This window comes from Candoia aspera, chromosome 3 (genome assembly GCF_035149785.1).
Source record: "Candoia aspera isolate rCanAsp1 chromosome 3, rCanAsp1.hap2, whole genome shotgun sequence".
NCBI lineage: Eukaryota > Metazoa > Chordata > Lepidosauria > Squamata > Boidae > Candoia > Candoia aspera.
The window spans coordinates 56,856,854-56,873,441 of NC_086155.1; the positions used below are offsets into that span (position 1 = coordinate 56,856,854).

At 37.8% G+C, this 16,588-nt stretch overlaps 1 protein-coding gene across 1 annotated transcript in view; it reads left to right on the forward strand.

The window, feature by feature from the left end:
• DMAP1 (DNA methyltransferase 1 associated protein 1) overlaps positions 1–16,588 on the forward strand; it is a 46,623-nt gene that overhangs the window by 12,014 nt on the left and 18,021 nt on the right. The window contains exons 7-8 of the mRNA XM_063297798.1: positions 4,128–4,313; positions 9,688–9,759. Of these exons, the coding sequence (XP_063153868.1) occupies positions 4,128–4,313; positions 9,688–9,759 (258 nt within the window). The remainder of the gene's footprint in view (positions 1–4,127; positions 4,314–9,687; positions 9,760–16,588) is intronic.

The window sequence follows — 16,588 nt, forward strand, 5'->3', positions numbered from 1 at the left end:
CACCCCATCTGTCCTCCAGACGGCTGCTTGCACCAAGAAGATTGCAAACAGTGTTCGCATTTGACTGGTAAGAGCTAGCTGGGAGGCTGGGACGTCACCATTTTCCAAGCCACACTGTAGTCTTAAAGGGACACTAAGACCGGTCACCCCATTTCTAGATCATCCAATTTATATTTCTTTTAAGTATGCATACCCTAAGAGAGCTTTCTACAGCAAGGAGAAGTGGTCTTGTGCTTATCATTATTTTTGGAATCAATTTTTAAAAACTTCTTTTTAAGTTTTGGACTTTGTTTTCCCTCCAAATATTAAGGAGGATTGAGAGTAAATAATTGTCTCCCTGTTACTACTTTTGTACTAAATTTGAAGATATTAGCATTTTCCTGTATGTTGAATCGGCTGATAGGAACCTTCAGCTTTCTGCTTCTACTTTCCCTGGGGAAATGTCTGCATATCTCACTTTCGCTTGTGTAAACACATTCCGGAACTTTTTCATATCTTCAGCTTTCTCTGGTTAAGCTCCTAGGAGGCACCATAATCTACTGTGTGGGGCATCGAGGATTTTAAACAGATTTTCTCTGACTTCCACCAAGATTTTAAACAGATTCTTTCTGGCTCCTACCAAGTTTTTATGCAAGACATTCAGGACATTATGGAAAATATGAGGTCTAAAATGTGTCATCTGGTTGGGGATGTTGTGGATGAAACTGAGGATTTTAACAGTGACAGAAATGAGATTGGGATTTTTATTGAAATGCTGGACGAAGATTGGATAGTTGAGTTGGAGAAATTTAAGGGAGAGAGTGAATTGGAAGCCACAAGTGAAATGGATTTTCTGGTGGAATGCCATGAAAAAGAAGGGGTTATTATGTATGGGAGGTTTCCTGAAGAGAAGTCGGAGTTTTTAAGGAGGGGCAGTTGGGCTGTTTGATCTTTCTAAGAAAAAGGCTCTGTGTACATTGTGGGATATGTAAATGCTCTGGTTTATTTTGAAGTGGGATAAGGAATAAAGACTATTTATCTGGATCGTTTTTAAGGTTTGGCTGATTTTATTTATCTTTAATGATTTGGATTAAGAAGGAGCCCTAAAGAAGATTCCCAGGCAGCAGCTGAATCCAATAATGAAGTCACCGCATTGTGTTTCTTCTGTATCAGGCAAGCTGGCCAAGGCCTCTGCAGCTGCTCTCCAGCATTCCTTGTGTTGAGAACCACCAGTGTAGCCTCTTTTTGGCAGGTGCACTAGCCCTTCTCCAACTTTCAATAATACCTCAGCCCCCAAACTGAGGTGTCAACCCTCCATGACACTTTCCAACATATTCTAATGGCTTTCCAACACTCACTCAAACCTCTTCAAACCACTCCATTTGCGGCACCATAATGGGGGGAAAAGTCAGTCTCCCCTCAGAATGAATGGAAGGTGGATAAAAGGAAAGAGGTTGTAAAAGTTACTTGGAACAAAGTGAAAAGAATTATATTACAGTCTCATAGAAGTGTGTAGAGTTAAGTTAATGAGAAGTATGAAAAAGTTTTCTTGGTGGAATGATGAAGGGAAAGATGCTGTGGATGAGAAAAATGCATGAAAAAGTATGGTTACTGCAAAAACTGATGAGAGAAAAAATATTGTACAATGTGTCTCGAGAGAAAAAGACAAAGAATGTAATCAAAGAAAAGCAAGGAATGGTTAAAATTAAAAGTGGCACAGAAAATGTAGGACAATTTTAATATATTAAAAATTAAAATTGTTTTGAAAGTAGGTGAAAAGAGCTTTCATTCCAGCAGAAGGACTGAAATTAAAAATAATTGATTTGGGATGAAGCAATGCTGAAGCAAGCTGTTATCTCTAGGTGTTCACTCTAATTTGTGAGAAATGGTTGCTAATTTTTTTCTAGGACAGAGTGCTTCTTCACTTGGCTTCAACTGGTAATGGTGGGCTGCATGATAGAAGGGCAAAGGGGCAGCAAAATAACCTCACCCAAGCTGTCTGCAATGCCAGGGATGACGTATAAGGTGGGGCACCACTCCCCCCACCTTCTGGAGAGCTCCATGGCAGAAACAACCACAAGTGTTAGTCTCTCACTACTGGGCTTGTCCTGCCCCTTACCTGCTCTGGAACGGTTGTTGCCTAATTTTGCTAACACCCCTGGTTGGAAAAAGTGTGCTAGAGATTTGTATGCAAATAATAGTGATATGTCAAGGAGTAAAATTAAATCCTATAAAGGTTAGTATTCAAGAAAGAAATGGATGAGCAAGAAGTCATAAATTCTGTGAAAATATTGTAAAATGACTGGAATGCAAGTGCCGATGGTATAACTGGAAAAATGTTAAAATGTGGGTATGGTTTGCTTAAGGAGTGGATGTGTGACTTGTTTAATATGTGTGTGAAGACTGCCTGACACTTGGAAGAGTGCGGTTACTTTTACCTGTACAAAGGGAAAGGAAGCAAGAGTACAAAAGCTACTTGGGGATTAGCATGCTTGAGAAGGTGTTTGGCAGGATTCTGATCAAAAGGGTAGAAGAGGCAAAATGACCAAAATTTGAGAAGTGCTTTACCCTAGGCAGATCACTGAGCATTGTAAGTGATAAAATTATGAAAAGTTTTGCACTACTGTGGAGCTGAAAGTTGGTTCACGAATGCAGCAAGGGCCATATATAATGAAATCATGTGTGAGAATAAATAGAATGCTTAGAAAATGATTCAGCTTTGAGCAGAGTAAGACAAGATGTATGATGCCTTCTTGATGTTCAGTATATGGAAAATATATAAGGAATACTTTTGATGAGGGTAGAGGTGTGTTGTTTGAAGGTTTCAGAGAGAGAGAGATAAAATTATACACACACACACACACACTTTTGTATGTATAGAATGCCATGCTGTTGGCTAAGAACTTGAATGATTTTCAGTAAATGCTTGATGGGCTGTATAATGCAACAAGGAGGATGGATCTGAAAATGTAGCAAAGATAAAGTAGTTTTACATTCTAGAGCAAGGAGTTGAATTGTGAATCCTGGTAGAATGTTTACCGAAGATGGAAAAAATTTATTGAGAAATTTTAAGATGTGCAAATGCTAGTAGGAAGGTAGTAGATAGTATAGGATCTTTTGTGGTGAATGAATGAATGAATGTTAAAAAAAGCAAAAATGTTATACATAATAAACATGTTTTTGCCTATATTGTTATATGGATATATGAGCTGAGTATATCGTGAGAAACTTAAAAATAAGTTAAATGCAATTGTTTCATCATATAGAGAGAAAGAATGTAAAACAAATTCTTTATGTGTACAGTCATTTATATTTGCTATATTCTAGGCAGCTTACAATATAAAATCATAAAGCAAATAATCAAGGAGAGTGAATGGATTGAGAGGAAGGGGGAGACTGAGAAAGTATAGACATTTAAAATATAAAAGGCAGTATATGAAGCAGTGTATGGATGTGGTGGTTGTGGAAGTAAGTATGGTTTTCAGGAGTATTCAGAGTTACAATTGTTGCATATGCTAGATTTGTCTATATTTCATTCCTTAACTCAGGTCATTAACTTATTTGGCTTATTGTTCCCTTTATGTCCTTTGCATAACATTGCTCACCCCAAAAGGGAATAACATGATAGGTAAACCTGTATCTGTATATGAAAAGGAATACATTATATGATCTTTGCAGCATTATTTTCTAGGGGCATGCACAGCATTTGAAAGAAGTACTTCGCAATGCACTGGAGTACAAAGAAAACACCTCTTTTTGAGCTGTTAATGCACTTGCAGTTTGTCAGGTTTCTGTGGCAGCTTTGAAGACTGCTCCTGGCTATTTCTGCTTGAATAAGCTTCGAAATGCATGTTGCTTCTACTTGCCACTTTGTCCCTATGTATTGCAAAGCACCTTTTTCAAATGGTTTGCCTATAGAGTCACTTTTTGATCGAGGTGGCATACGTCCAAAGAGAGAGAGAGAGATGGATAGATGGAGATAGAGATAGAGATAGATAGAGAGATAGGTAATGAAATATTCCCTGGCTTTTAGAAACCATAGGACAGAGGATCATCATCTAAAAATAAAATAGTTGCCATTAGGTGGCTCTCCAATACTGCTTTACCCATCCTGTAATCCTGCTGCATTACCTCTTTTTCATCTATAGGTGGCAGAAGAAGAATATCTAATCCAGGAGTTGCGGAAAATTGAAGCTAGGAAGAAAGAGAGGGAGAAGCGGACACAAGATTTGCAAAAACTCATTACAGCTGCTGACACAACCACTGAACAAAGACGTGCAGAGCGCAAGGCACCTAAGAAAAAGCTGCCACAGAAAAAAGAGACTGAGAAACCTGTAAACATCTTTTGCTTCCCTTGCTCATTTTCTTATGGTGCTATGTTACAGTTTGACTGCCAGGAATGGTTGGTTGTCTGTATAAGTTTTGCTTCCTTGATTTGGTTTGCTTCTTTTCAGACCTTAATATCTCTTGAAGCAGTCATACAGGAAGCTACGGTGTGGCCACAGTTAAGCTGGAAGGAAAGGAACTGAAATTGCTAGGCTGGAAAAGAGATAAAGTGGGCTTAAGACAAACCCTCTCAAGGGACATAGTGAATACACAGTCAGGAAGTTGCTCTCCTCTGTGTCATTCTGCACAACAAACATGGTCAGTGAAAGATGCCAATTTTAAGCTGTAGTGTGAATACTAAAGTTGGATGGAGAAGTCTATTTCCAATTGCATTTGGTCATTCATTCAAGTTTCTTCTTTTCCTGTTTCTAGAAATTAGTATGCAAATGCCTATTTAACATTGGAATATGTTTTCTTTTAAAATACACAAACATACAATATTTTATTTAAACACAAGCATTTCTTTTTTTAAAAAATAGTTTTTTAATATTGAAATACAGGCAAGGCACCAACTCAGGTAAATAAATAAATAGTGGTTATGCAGAGAGAAAAGAACATTATAGTAATTCAAATAAACTGAACATAACAAAAATGGAAGAAACTAATTTAAAAAAAGGAAAGAAAAAGAAACCATATAATACCCATTTCGTATTTAATATAAAATTAATTAAATCCTCAGGCTTATTAAATCTAGACCATAGATAATGCACTTTTAAAGATGATTTCCCTTACAATGTGCATCACAAAAGTATGAAATCCAGAAGATAATGCTATTTTGATCTGCTCAGGAGGATCAGAACAATTCACATTGGAATTTATAAAATCTCAACTGCTCAAGCATCCGACTTGCTGCCAGGTAGAAAACCTGCTGTTAAGATGATGTATTGATAGTAAAAACATTCTCTCCTCTTAGTCTGACAGTGAGCTTCTAAGATTCAGCATAAGTGAGGGAGTTAAAGAATAACTGAAGCAATCACCTGTACGTGATTGAGTTTGTGATCCCTCCCCCCCATTGCAGAATGATGTTTTCCTGAAGATACAGACAGTAGACAAGACTGGATAACTTGGGGAGCAGCTTTGGCCTTGAGTGCCTGCTTGACACTTTTTAGCTGTCATCTGGAATATCTCACTTGTTCTGTGAAATACTAGTAGATCATTCATATTGTGGTCTGTAATCTCTAGATCGTGGTTAGATTTTGCATAGAATATAGTGTGGAATGGCAGCATGCCATATAATTTGGGAAAGATGAAGAGGGGACCTCAGCACAAATTTCATATGAAAATGCATCATTTTGTGTGAGCAAGACTGGCTTTGTATCTGTAAATCCTCTGTGCAGACTGAGATTAGGAAGTCACAAACATTTGAAGTCTGTGCCTTCAGTTTCTCTTAGCTTCTTAGTCATCAGTCCCTCACTAGACAGGTTATTTTATTCCAGTACATGTGGGATTAAGTAGCCATTCAACTTGCTTTAGGCATGTCTGCCTCCTTCCCACAGTATTGCCTGGGGCCCTTATGCCTGCATGCCAGTAAACACCTCAGGGTTCCTAAAGGCAGCTTATGTTGTTGCACAAGTGCTGTTTCAACCATGACAGAGTCCATTAGGAGTCAATTACCAACTGTAGCAGGAAACCACTTTTTTTTTTTAAATTGCATTTTAACTAACAATTTGAATTGAGGGCTGTATCAGCATCATCTCAACAAAGGCAAGTCATTTACCAAAGAGTCAATTGAGGTTGAAGCTTTTACAGCTCATGCTTGCGTGTGAGGTATAGCAACTTGTTTAATTGCTCTGATGAGAGGCAAAGGCAGGTTGTACAGTGCGGGGGGAGTTAACCTGCCCTTCATTTTCATTAGAGATTAAATGGAAAATTGTTAAGGGGAGGTAATAAGAATTTGCCTAAAACTGTTCTGAGGTTACCTTGAACCAAATAAAATCAAGGCTTTAAAAAAGAAGTTTAGATGCCTCCACAGTGCTTAGTATGGTGCAGTCCACAGGATCTAGCATGCATGGCAAGTGATTTGATATTTCCTATTTTCATGATAGTATATTACTTTGGCTTTGACTGCAAATTGTCCTGGGTATGAAATTTAGTTAATTAATTAGCACCAAATATTTTGGCCTGCTGATATGGGTTGAGGTATTAGAAGGAATTATTTTAGCTACTCTTCAGTAACTTGCAAGGACAGAATAACTGGTTTGTTGTTACTGAGGCAGGTTTCCTGTATAGAAAGTGAGGTTTTCCTTTGCTTGCAGCTTGAGTAAGTTGAATTTGATGTCTTTAGTAACATAGGTTTTGGCCAGACACAGGTAAGAATATTTGAACATGACATCAGGAAATTATCTTATATGTTTTATTTTCTTGACCATTGGATTTGTTTTTAGTGGATCCTTGATTTTAGAGAATATATGAACCATCTCATGCATCTCACAGCGTATCTATTTACACAGCTTCTAAGAAGGCTGTTCAGGAGGAGTAAAAGAAAGATCAAGAGCTGATAATAGTTTTTCTTTTGAAGAAACATATATGAAGTTTCCAGATCATCCCCATTTTCTAGTGAACTGTGGGAGTTTGGGGAGGCAAGGATTGTATTCCTTTTCCAATAAGCAACTCTGTGATACGTGATAGCTTTTCTATCCTTAATACCACTGAGCAGTTTCTAAGTAAAAAAAATTGGATCACCCAGCTGTGAAGAAAGTGGATAAGATCCATCAGCCCATTGAAACAGCACCATATTTTTCTTTCTGATTCCATTCAGTTGTAATAGGGTTTTTAAGAAGCCATAGTTTGTTAAAATGTGAATGAACAATGTGATTGTGCACTCTTATCTTGTGCACTTTCTGCAGTAGAAGCTCTGCAGTTTCTTATATCACAGTTTTCTGTCACTTCTGAAGTTCAAAATAAAGGTTTATGTTCTGCCTACAGAGCAAATCCTAGTTAGTAATTCTGATCCATAGAAGGTATTTAAATGGCATAGTTTCCACATGCAGACATTAAAGAGAAACTGTGGCTTAAGTATCCTGGATCTGGCATAGTCTGAAGAGAAAGGATTGGGAAGACAAGCATATTTACATTCATTAATAGTTAGTATTTAGACCTTCGTTTGTTGGAATGCCCTGTTATGTCAGAGCAGAATCACTATAACGTTAAAGAAGGTAAAGATATAACCCAGACAGTTGGCAAGCAAACCTGAGTGTATCCATATTTTGTAGATTTAAAAACTCATATTTGAGATATGCAAGTGCCCGAATTTATATAACAATGAAAATTCTCTGCCTATCTTAGATTTAGATGACAATGATTGAGGTTAAAATGATAAATTTCAAAATATAAAATAATATAGTGCTGTAATGAACAAAACCGGGGTTTTGTTGGACATGTATATTGTCTTTTTATGTTAACAGTGCAAAACACTATATGGGAATAACCACTTTTGTTCACTAGAACAAAGGAAAATGTAATGTCTTTGTAGATGGCCATTAACACACCTGTTTCTGTGAGCAGATGCAGAATTTGCTTGTGAGAGAGGGAAGAAGAAAGAGTCTGTGATAGAGCCTCTTCTATCGAGCTTTTTTTCTGTGCCAGGGATTCACCCCCACCCATACATATTTTTAAAATTATAGTTTATTTGTGTAAGAATTTATGACATTGAAACATTTGTGAATCTGTAGTGTTTAAATAGCAGATAAATTATATGCTTAGCTTGTAATGGGGAAATATGTGGCTAGAGGGGAAAGATGTTATTTCTTGTGAAAAATGTGAAGCTGCAGTATAAAGCATAAGGAGAGAACAAAGATTAGGATGAATGTTTAGTGTAAATAATGTAGAAATTAAAAGGTTAACAGCGGATGACCCAGATGTAGATCCTGGTTTTCTGGAGGCTGGAAAATTCATGCTTTCCTGTATAACAGATGTTCTGCATATTTTTCTTGTTTTATACAACCATGTACATCACACCTTTGGTTTATTATTTGCTTGGGAAACTATGAAAATACAGAATCATAGGAATGAGGTAAAAAGTTTTATAATAGATGTTATACCATAAAGGAGGATTTGGGATTTGACAATGAGCCTTCTAGTGATGAACTGAAGTAAAAAGATAAGACACCCAAATCAACACATTTTGAAATGGGCTAAAGCAAATTATGTATTTAATTTCCTAAACAAATCATATTTGGAGACCTTTGGGCCCAGATACCATTTTAAGGGCCTGATTAATGAGAGACCTGGTGGATTTTAGTTTGTAGGAATAGTGCTGCCTTTAATTTAAAAAAACATAAAGATAGATTCAGATACTTTGCCTTATCTGATAGATGTTGGATAGTTTTGAGCAGTAAGCAAAAGGACATAGGCATCCCACAAAAGAAAAGTAATTTTTAAAAAAATATATCCTATTGTATGAAAGGTACCTGTAATAGTAATTCTACAAGTAGTTTTCTGTTGTAAAAAAGTAATTTCTTCTGTTAGTTTTTAAATATGTTGCATGTTTGTTTTGTTAGATGATTCTAATTCTGATAAGAAAATACTTCACCTTGAATTTCACATTTTCCAATTCTATTTTCTTGCTATTGATACAATCCATGAACTGTTAGATTAGTAGTGTCACAAGAAAGCTAGCCAGCTCTATAGGACTAAACTTTAGCCCATGTGAGAGAATCCCGTAGTGAGATGTATCCTTTGGAAAAGTCAATTCTGGGTACATTTATGTGGGAATAAGCACTAGTGTACTTAACTTAAGTGTGATACTTGATCCAGCTCTGAGTTCACATCTTTTGAACCTTTCTTATGGAATACTTTCTGTGGATAGGTTCATGTTTGTTTTTTATGCACTGTTCTCACTTTCAGTTCTAGTCTGTTTTTGAGGAAAGATTATTGAATATATAAGGAATTAATGTCTAACACCACTAACTAATTCAGAAGCAAATATAGTGTAGGTATAGTTGGAGCTACCTAGATGCCATGCATCACTTTGTGAATAAACTGAATCTAATCTGACTTCATTGTCATACCTCACTGTTCGCGTGCCTTGAATAATTTTAAATAGATACTAGATTTGTACTAGAGTAGATTGCAGATATCTTAATGTACTAAAGCCATACTTTTACAATTTCAATTACATTTAAACTAGTGGATGGATGTAGAAGCAGCACAGTAAATGAATAGTTCACCTCATTCCCTATTCATCAGGTCCTTCCAATTGTACTTAGAAGGACTTTCATCTGAATTCAAATTTATCTCTGACAGGTGTTTCTCTAGCAGGAAACTCTGCTTAGGTTTTTGTCTTACCTTCACATCTTACCTTGAACTGTCCTTCTGTTTTAGGCTGTCCCTGAAACAGCTGGCATCAAGTTTCCAGATTTCAAGTCTGCAGGTGTCACGCTGCGGAGTCAAAGGGTAGGTTAATGTTCTGGTCTTTGAGGCCTATGGGGATACCTGTCTGCTTAGTTTCACTTTTTCCTCTCCTGTTAATGGTCTAATGGAGCATGAGCTGCAACAGTGAAATGGCTTCAGCTAAACTCTTGAGTATAGACTATGTAGTTGTTTTATCCCTGAACCTGTCTCTTTCCTCTTAAGTAGGGGTGGGTAACTTTTGGGGGGTCAAGAGATGTACTTTAGTTTTTAAAATGCTTTTTTTTTTTTTGAGGGCCACTTCATGATATCAACTAGGGTAAAATATTTACCACTTTGGGGGACTTCTTAAGTAGTGAAATGGGTCTGTTAAATCTTATGGAGCATTAAATCATCTTTTTTGTGTCCTACCTTGCCCAATTGCAGGCTGTTACACTGTGGAAAATCAGTATTATTGCTCTAGGGGCTACAGGTTTTCCCCCTTGCTCTGATGCTAAAAGTGCTTTAATCTGATTCTCTGCTTCAACCTATCATTTCTCATAATGGAACTCTAGCAGAGAATGGAAACAAGGGAACAGAAGAGGAAAACTAGTGATATCCATGATAAGGGAGCTCTGCCTCCTGAATGAAGACTGATATCTCCAAGTGGTATACAGTTTTTGAAAAGATAAATCTGACTTCGTGATGTAGATTCCTTTGTAGGTTTCATATATCAACATGCAAGAAACAGATCCTTTCGGAGTACATATGTTTTGGGAGTAGAGCAAACCTAGTTATTTCATTTCTTGGAAATTCTAAGAGTATTTTTAGAATAAAAAATATTCTAAGAGTATTTCAAGACCTAGTAGATAACAATTCGGAACTTGTATCTGAAGGTCTAGGTTTAAAATGCCAGTTCAGCAACCCTCAGTTTGTTAGTTAAATTGGAAGAGAAGTGGCTGAACTCCATGCGAGTTTTATGGAATTGACTGAGAAAATAACTAATAGTTGTATAAAATAATTGCCAGCTAGCCAATCCCGCCCCACAACCTTCACAGTGGAGTTGTCAAGGGTATAGCTTTGTTGTGTGCTATGTTTCAAAAGCTTTAATGCTGGTTGTGTATGGTCTGTTTTCAAATGTCAGGTTGGGAAATACATGGACGGTTATATTTGAAACTAGATATCAGAGTAATTTTGGAGCATGATTTGGAAAGCTACTTTAAACTTTTGTGTGTGGCCAAAATTCTTGCTATTTCAGAAGGTAAGAGGCTCTGGCCTGGTTCAGATTTGGAATCATAGAGTTCACAGCAAATCATAGTTGCTATGAATATGAATATTGGACTCAGTGCTCTTCTTTTAAATCTCCTATTTTAAATATGCTAGTTCTAAATTGAAGTTTGGCCTTTTGCTCAATCTTGGCAAATGTGATTTTTTTTTTTTTTGCATGAAAGGCAAGAAGAAGTGTGTGAGCTAAGAAGGATCAGCTTGATACATCAGGGTGTTCAGATAAAGCCAACAGCTTTCCCTTCCCACCATGGGCATCCAACAAGAGGTAGTAAATGGCATTGCATGTATCACAACATAATCAAACAACCTACCTCATGACATATGCAGCCTAATTTTGATGTCATTGTGGCTTCTGTTGGATGCCTGCCCCTCTCATAATCAGCATAAAGAGGAGGCAAGGATTTTGATTAGTCCAAGTGGGCAATCTAAATTTAGGTTGATGGAGGTCTTAGGCCATTTACTCATGAGGCTCTTCTTCTGAACTGAAATTGAAACTAGCATTTTGTCAACCTCATTTAGCTAACAATAGTGATCCGATTTGGGATATGTTTTAAAAAACAACTTTCTGGTAAATTAGATTACAGCCAGCTTTGGACCAGCAGACCTGTTTAGAATTTTGAAAGAATATTGTTGGTTTTCTAACAGAGGAGCTGCTTTGGGGTGCGGGTTACAAGTTACAGAATGGTTCCCATGAAAGGCATGAGGCCCTATGACCTCCTAAAGCATTTAATACCAAAGGGCATTTACTCTCTGTCCTCTGAGATACTCTCTACTACTCCATCCTTCCTCCAGTCTGGGCAGGTAAGCACACTTTGGGACAAAGTGCAGGGCTTTTTTTAAAATGAATTATTTTGGGATCCTTGTGGGGCCTAGAGACATTCTTGTACATAAAGATGATACTGGAGCCTGGCGCTTTGCTTTCCACATACCCACTTTAAATAGAAAGTCAGGGAACCTGGCAGAAATGGGGTAGGTGAGTACAGCTGTAGCTGTGCTTATAGTAACATATTGTGAACCTTCAGTTATATTTACCTCAATATTTGGATTATTTTTCTAAAACTATAAAGCTATAGATTGAAAAGAGAGAGGTGGTTATTATATAATAATAAAGCTATAATATTAAAAGGAATTGTGATATCTGACAGGATTTTCTACAGGGGTTCTCTAAGGCAGAATTCTGGGAATTGAAGTCCGTACATCTTAAAGTTGCCAAGGTTGAGAAACACTGCTCTAAAGCTTTTTCAAACTGGTTCCCTGCACAAGTTTTGGACTGCAGTTTCTGTCATGTCCAGCCAGTTTATCCAGCATGCCTGGGAAAGGCTGCCACAGAATACAGAGAAGCTTTTTCTTTGTATTCCTTCTCTTTCGCTGGAACATATTGTCCAGAGAGTCACAATTGGGGAATGAATTACATGGAAAGGTGGTTAAACCATTTATTTAACCTTGTCTGAGCCCCAGTTCATGCATTAGGGATGTAGCAAAGCTGTCATTTCACTGTGACTTGGTTCTCTTGCTTCACTGCTAACATTCAAAGGATAGAATTGCATAGAGTTATGTGGCTTAAGCATTATCTGTGTGGCATTTCAAGAGTTTCTCTAAGTCATTGGACCTGGATCTGAGAATGCAGGCTTGTTGGGCCCCCATTTCTACTAACATGTCTCCTATGGCAGCTTCTTCCTATTTCTGTTCTTGATTGGCAAGATTTGGAAATAATGTACAGTATGACATGCAAAGGTGGGTTGATATGGAAGCTCTGGGGAGCAGTCAGGAGGGGATTTGTTAACTGCCTGAATTAAATCCTTTTTCTAAGCAGTTTATTCATATTCTGTCTTTCCATTTAATGCAGTAGAGAAATCAACATGAGGTTTACTGCTTAAGAAGAAGGAATATTTTTTTTTTTTTTAATGCTAGGGCTCCCTGCCCCTGCCCCATGCTTTTTACTCTTTTGGTTTAGGATGATCATAGAAAGTAACAGGTATATTTAGTATAAAACACAGCATATTTTGGCTGTTTTTTGAAATTGGTGTACTCTTTGTAGCAGAATACTCCACTAATAAGATAAGCACAGATATTGAAATATTTCTTATGTGCACTGTTTCGGGTTTGGTGAAATTGTGCACCTATCCAGGACCTTCTGTTTTGGAGAAGTGTAGGATAGTCATATTTTCTTGTGTTCTCTTTCTGGGTGACAGTGATATTTCAATGCAGGAATTCTGATCTGTGGTCAAAATCTGCAGCCTAGAGAAATTTGAAGGGACATAGGTACTTTTAGCTGCAGCCAATTTCTAATTAAAATTTAACTTCTGCCTTTGAGTGTTAAAGGACCAAATCTGGGTGCTGTTCCTGTGTACTTGCATTTTCCCTTTAGGCATTTTGTCTTTATTTCTCTTTGCAATAGCAGGTTACAGTGGCCATCTTGAAAAATGGCTGTTTTTCCCAGGCCCCTGTGTGCTAACCTTGGTCATTTTTAAAAAAAAAATGCAAAATCTACTTAAAATCTTTTTCAGAAATGGAGATACTTTATAAATGGTGTTCCTTTGATCCTCATTACTATCAGTTGAAGCTAGAATGAAAACATGCAATTGCTTCATGTTAGGATTTCATAGATTTAGTTTTATTAAGATGTGATTTCCTCTGTGTAAATATATATAGTAATGCAATTCTAAGTCACACTTCTGAAGAAAATGTAAGAGAAGAAGTAGTATGTTTGGGGGTTCTGATTCAACGTTGTTGCACTGTTGCATCTTCTGTATGAGATGAGACAAGAGGTCTGGACTCTAACCTGCTAAGTCTTTGATAATGAGGGAAAAACAGTAGGGTGAAAGAAAGTTTTTAGCAATCTCAGAACCATGGAGTGCTCTGGGGAATGCTATGGTGCAATTGTTTAGTTCACAGCTGGACACTTTCCACCAAGAAAGGCTTCCAGCTGGTAGTTTTACTTGTTACCTGCTAACTAGGATCTTGTAGACAAATTGGTGGTCAGACCAATTAAAAAGAAATGGGGGGAGAGGGAGTTTTCATTCCCATTGATTCACACATCCATCCTCACTGGCTTTTAAATATTTACTAGCCAACTGAGCACTTTTTTAGCACTGATTAATGAGGTACAATCCACTGTGGTGCTTGCTTTCTCTGAGCACAGAGAAGGAGGGTGTGGGCTAGGACTATTCAAGATAAAAGAGTATTTTCGTCTGTGTTAGGCACAAGGGAAGGGGGTTACTTGAATACATGTGTGTATTAAATGCACATTCTCAATATTTGACTTGTCCCACTATGAAATGGCTAGATGTGATGCCTGTTTGCTGTTCTGCAGAGGCGCTTTGTCAGGTGCCTTCTCTCTGACATTAATGCAAAGCCAGACCTCATCAGCTGCTAACAGGGGAAACATCTGTCTTTCTTCGCTTGATCAATACTGTCCCTTCAGAAGCTGAGCCTCGAAAGCAGTTACATAAAATACCAGTAATATTTATTTGGATTTGATAAATTTAATTACTTGGAACAATTAATAATTTATCTCTTTAGTATTGACGGTGCTGCAAGGCATTTTGGTGAGATAAGCTGATGGTAATCAGCGCCTCCTTATTAGCTGGAAATTGTGTGTTGTTTATGATGGGGAAAACTTCCGATGGTTAGAAAGATGAAGTGTTCTTGTTGTTTTTACTGACACGTTCATGTAGCAACTGTACTCAGAGCCAGAGTCCGCTACACAAATGAATAAGGTAATAGCTAGGGACACAGAGCACATGGCTGGATGGGGAGGTATGTGTGAGTTGAATGTCATCTCAGTTTTGCTCACAGATATTAAGCACTGATGCAGTTCAATAAAAGTGGTTGGTTTGCAGTTCATCAGCAATACTGCAGTGGCCCTCTAGCCTTTTATTAAGGGTGACTGATTATGATTTTTTTTGTGATGGGGGGACATGCGTGGAAAAGATGATGTCAAATGCTGTTGTATTGGCAAGCTTTAATTTCTTTATCGGTACATTTTATTGTACTAATATATTTTAAATATTAACGCCAATTATAAATAATTACAATTATTTTTAAAAAGCTACTTTCTGATAGATTAGATTACAACCAGCTTTGAGCCAGTGGGTACATTTAGAATTATTATAATTATTTATAATTGCTATAAATTTTAACTATCTATATGCCTTTGAGCACAAAGTTGTTATTCATCTTAAAAAAATAAATTGAATTTATTTTAACATTACAATAACATAGATAAGCTTTATAAACTGAAGACAATGTCTCCAGTTCCTGAGGGTTTGTTTGGAGAGGAACTGTGGTAGCCAATTTTCTTTGTCTTATTTCTTTCATCTGGTAGTATCCCATAAATCTCAGTTTTCTTCTCTTTTCCTATGGCATCACTGTGCAGTTAAGGATGCATGTTTTAGCTGCAATGCTGTGTGCACTTATTTGGGCTTAAGTACCACTGGCCATAATGGGGCTGACTTTTTAGCACACTTTATAGGATTCCATTGTTAACATTAAAAACGGAGTCATTTCAGAGGGCATTCTCTTAACCTTAAGCACTACACCATCTTTTATTTCTTTATTTTTCACTTGTGTTCTTTTAGTTGGAGGATTTTATGATGTTATTTGTCATCACTGTAATCATGCAGTGGATGTTTTAATTTTTTGTTTTATGCTATGCTATGCAAGCCGCTGAGAGTTTAATAAATAAATTTACCAACCCCTAGAGCCCTACTTTGTGGGGTCCCTCATGCTCTACCCTCTCTCTGCTTCTACTTCACATCTACATGAAACTACTGTGTTTCGCTGTGGGGTTAAATACCATCAGTATGCTGATGATACTCAGCTATACATCTCTACCCCTGGCTGACCAAATTATACTGACAAGGTTCTTTCCCAATGTCTGAAGGCTATATGTGTCTGGATGGAGAAGAACAGACTTCAGCTTAACCCAGGAAGACTGAGCAGTTGTGTGTGTGAGGGCTCCTGCATCCAGGGAGTTCCCATCTGTACTTCTGGACGAGGCAACACTGCCAGATTTGGAAGTCCTCTTGGACTCTTGGCTCCTATTTGAAAAGCAAGTGGCAGCTGTGGCCAGGAGGGCCTTTGCATGAATCCATCTTGTCCACTAATTGCACCAGTTCCTGAATTGTAAAGCATAACTCACAATACACCCTGGCCACTTCCTGGTTGGACTATCATAACACACACTACATGGGGCTGCCCTTGAAGAGCATCTGGAAGCTGGAACTTGTCCAGAATGCAGCAGTACCATGGTACACTCAGGTAATACCACCGCTTCACAAGCTGAATTGGCTTCCAGTAGCTTCCAGGTATGATTGAAGGTGCTGGTTACTACCTATGAAGCCCTTCATGGCACAGGGCTAGGTTACTTCAGGACTGCCTATCTCCAATTGACTTTACACATTCCACAAGGGATGCTCCAAGTCTTCTTAATAAAATAGTGTCATCTGGTAGGATCTAGCAGGCATGCCTGCTCTGTCGCAGCACCTATCCTCTGGTTAATCCCCAAGATTCGGATGGCTCCAACCCTACTGGCCTTCCATAAGGCCTTGAAGACCTGGCTTTTCCCCTCGGCATTGGGTCAGGGACGCTGTATGGGTCAGGGTGT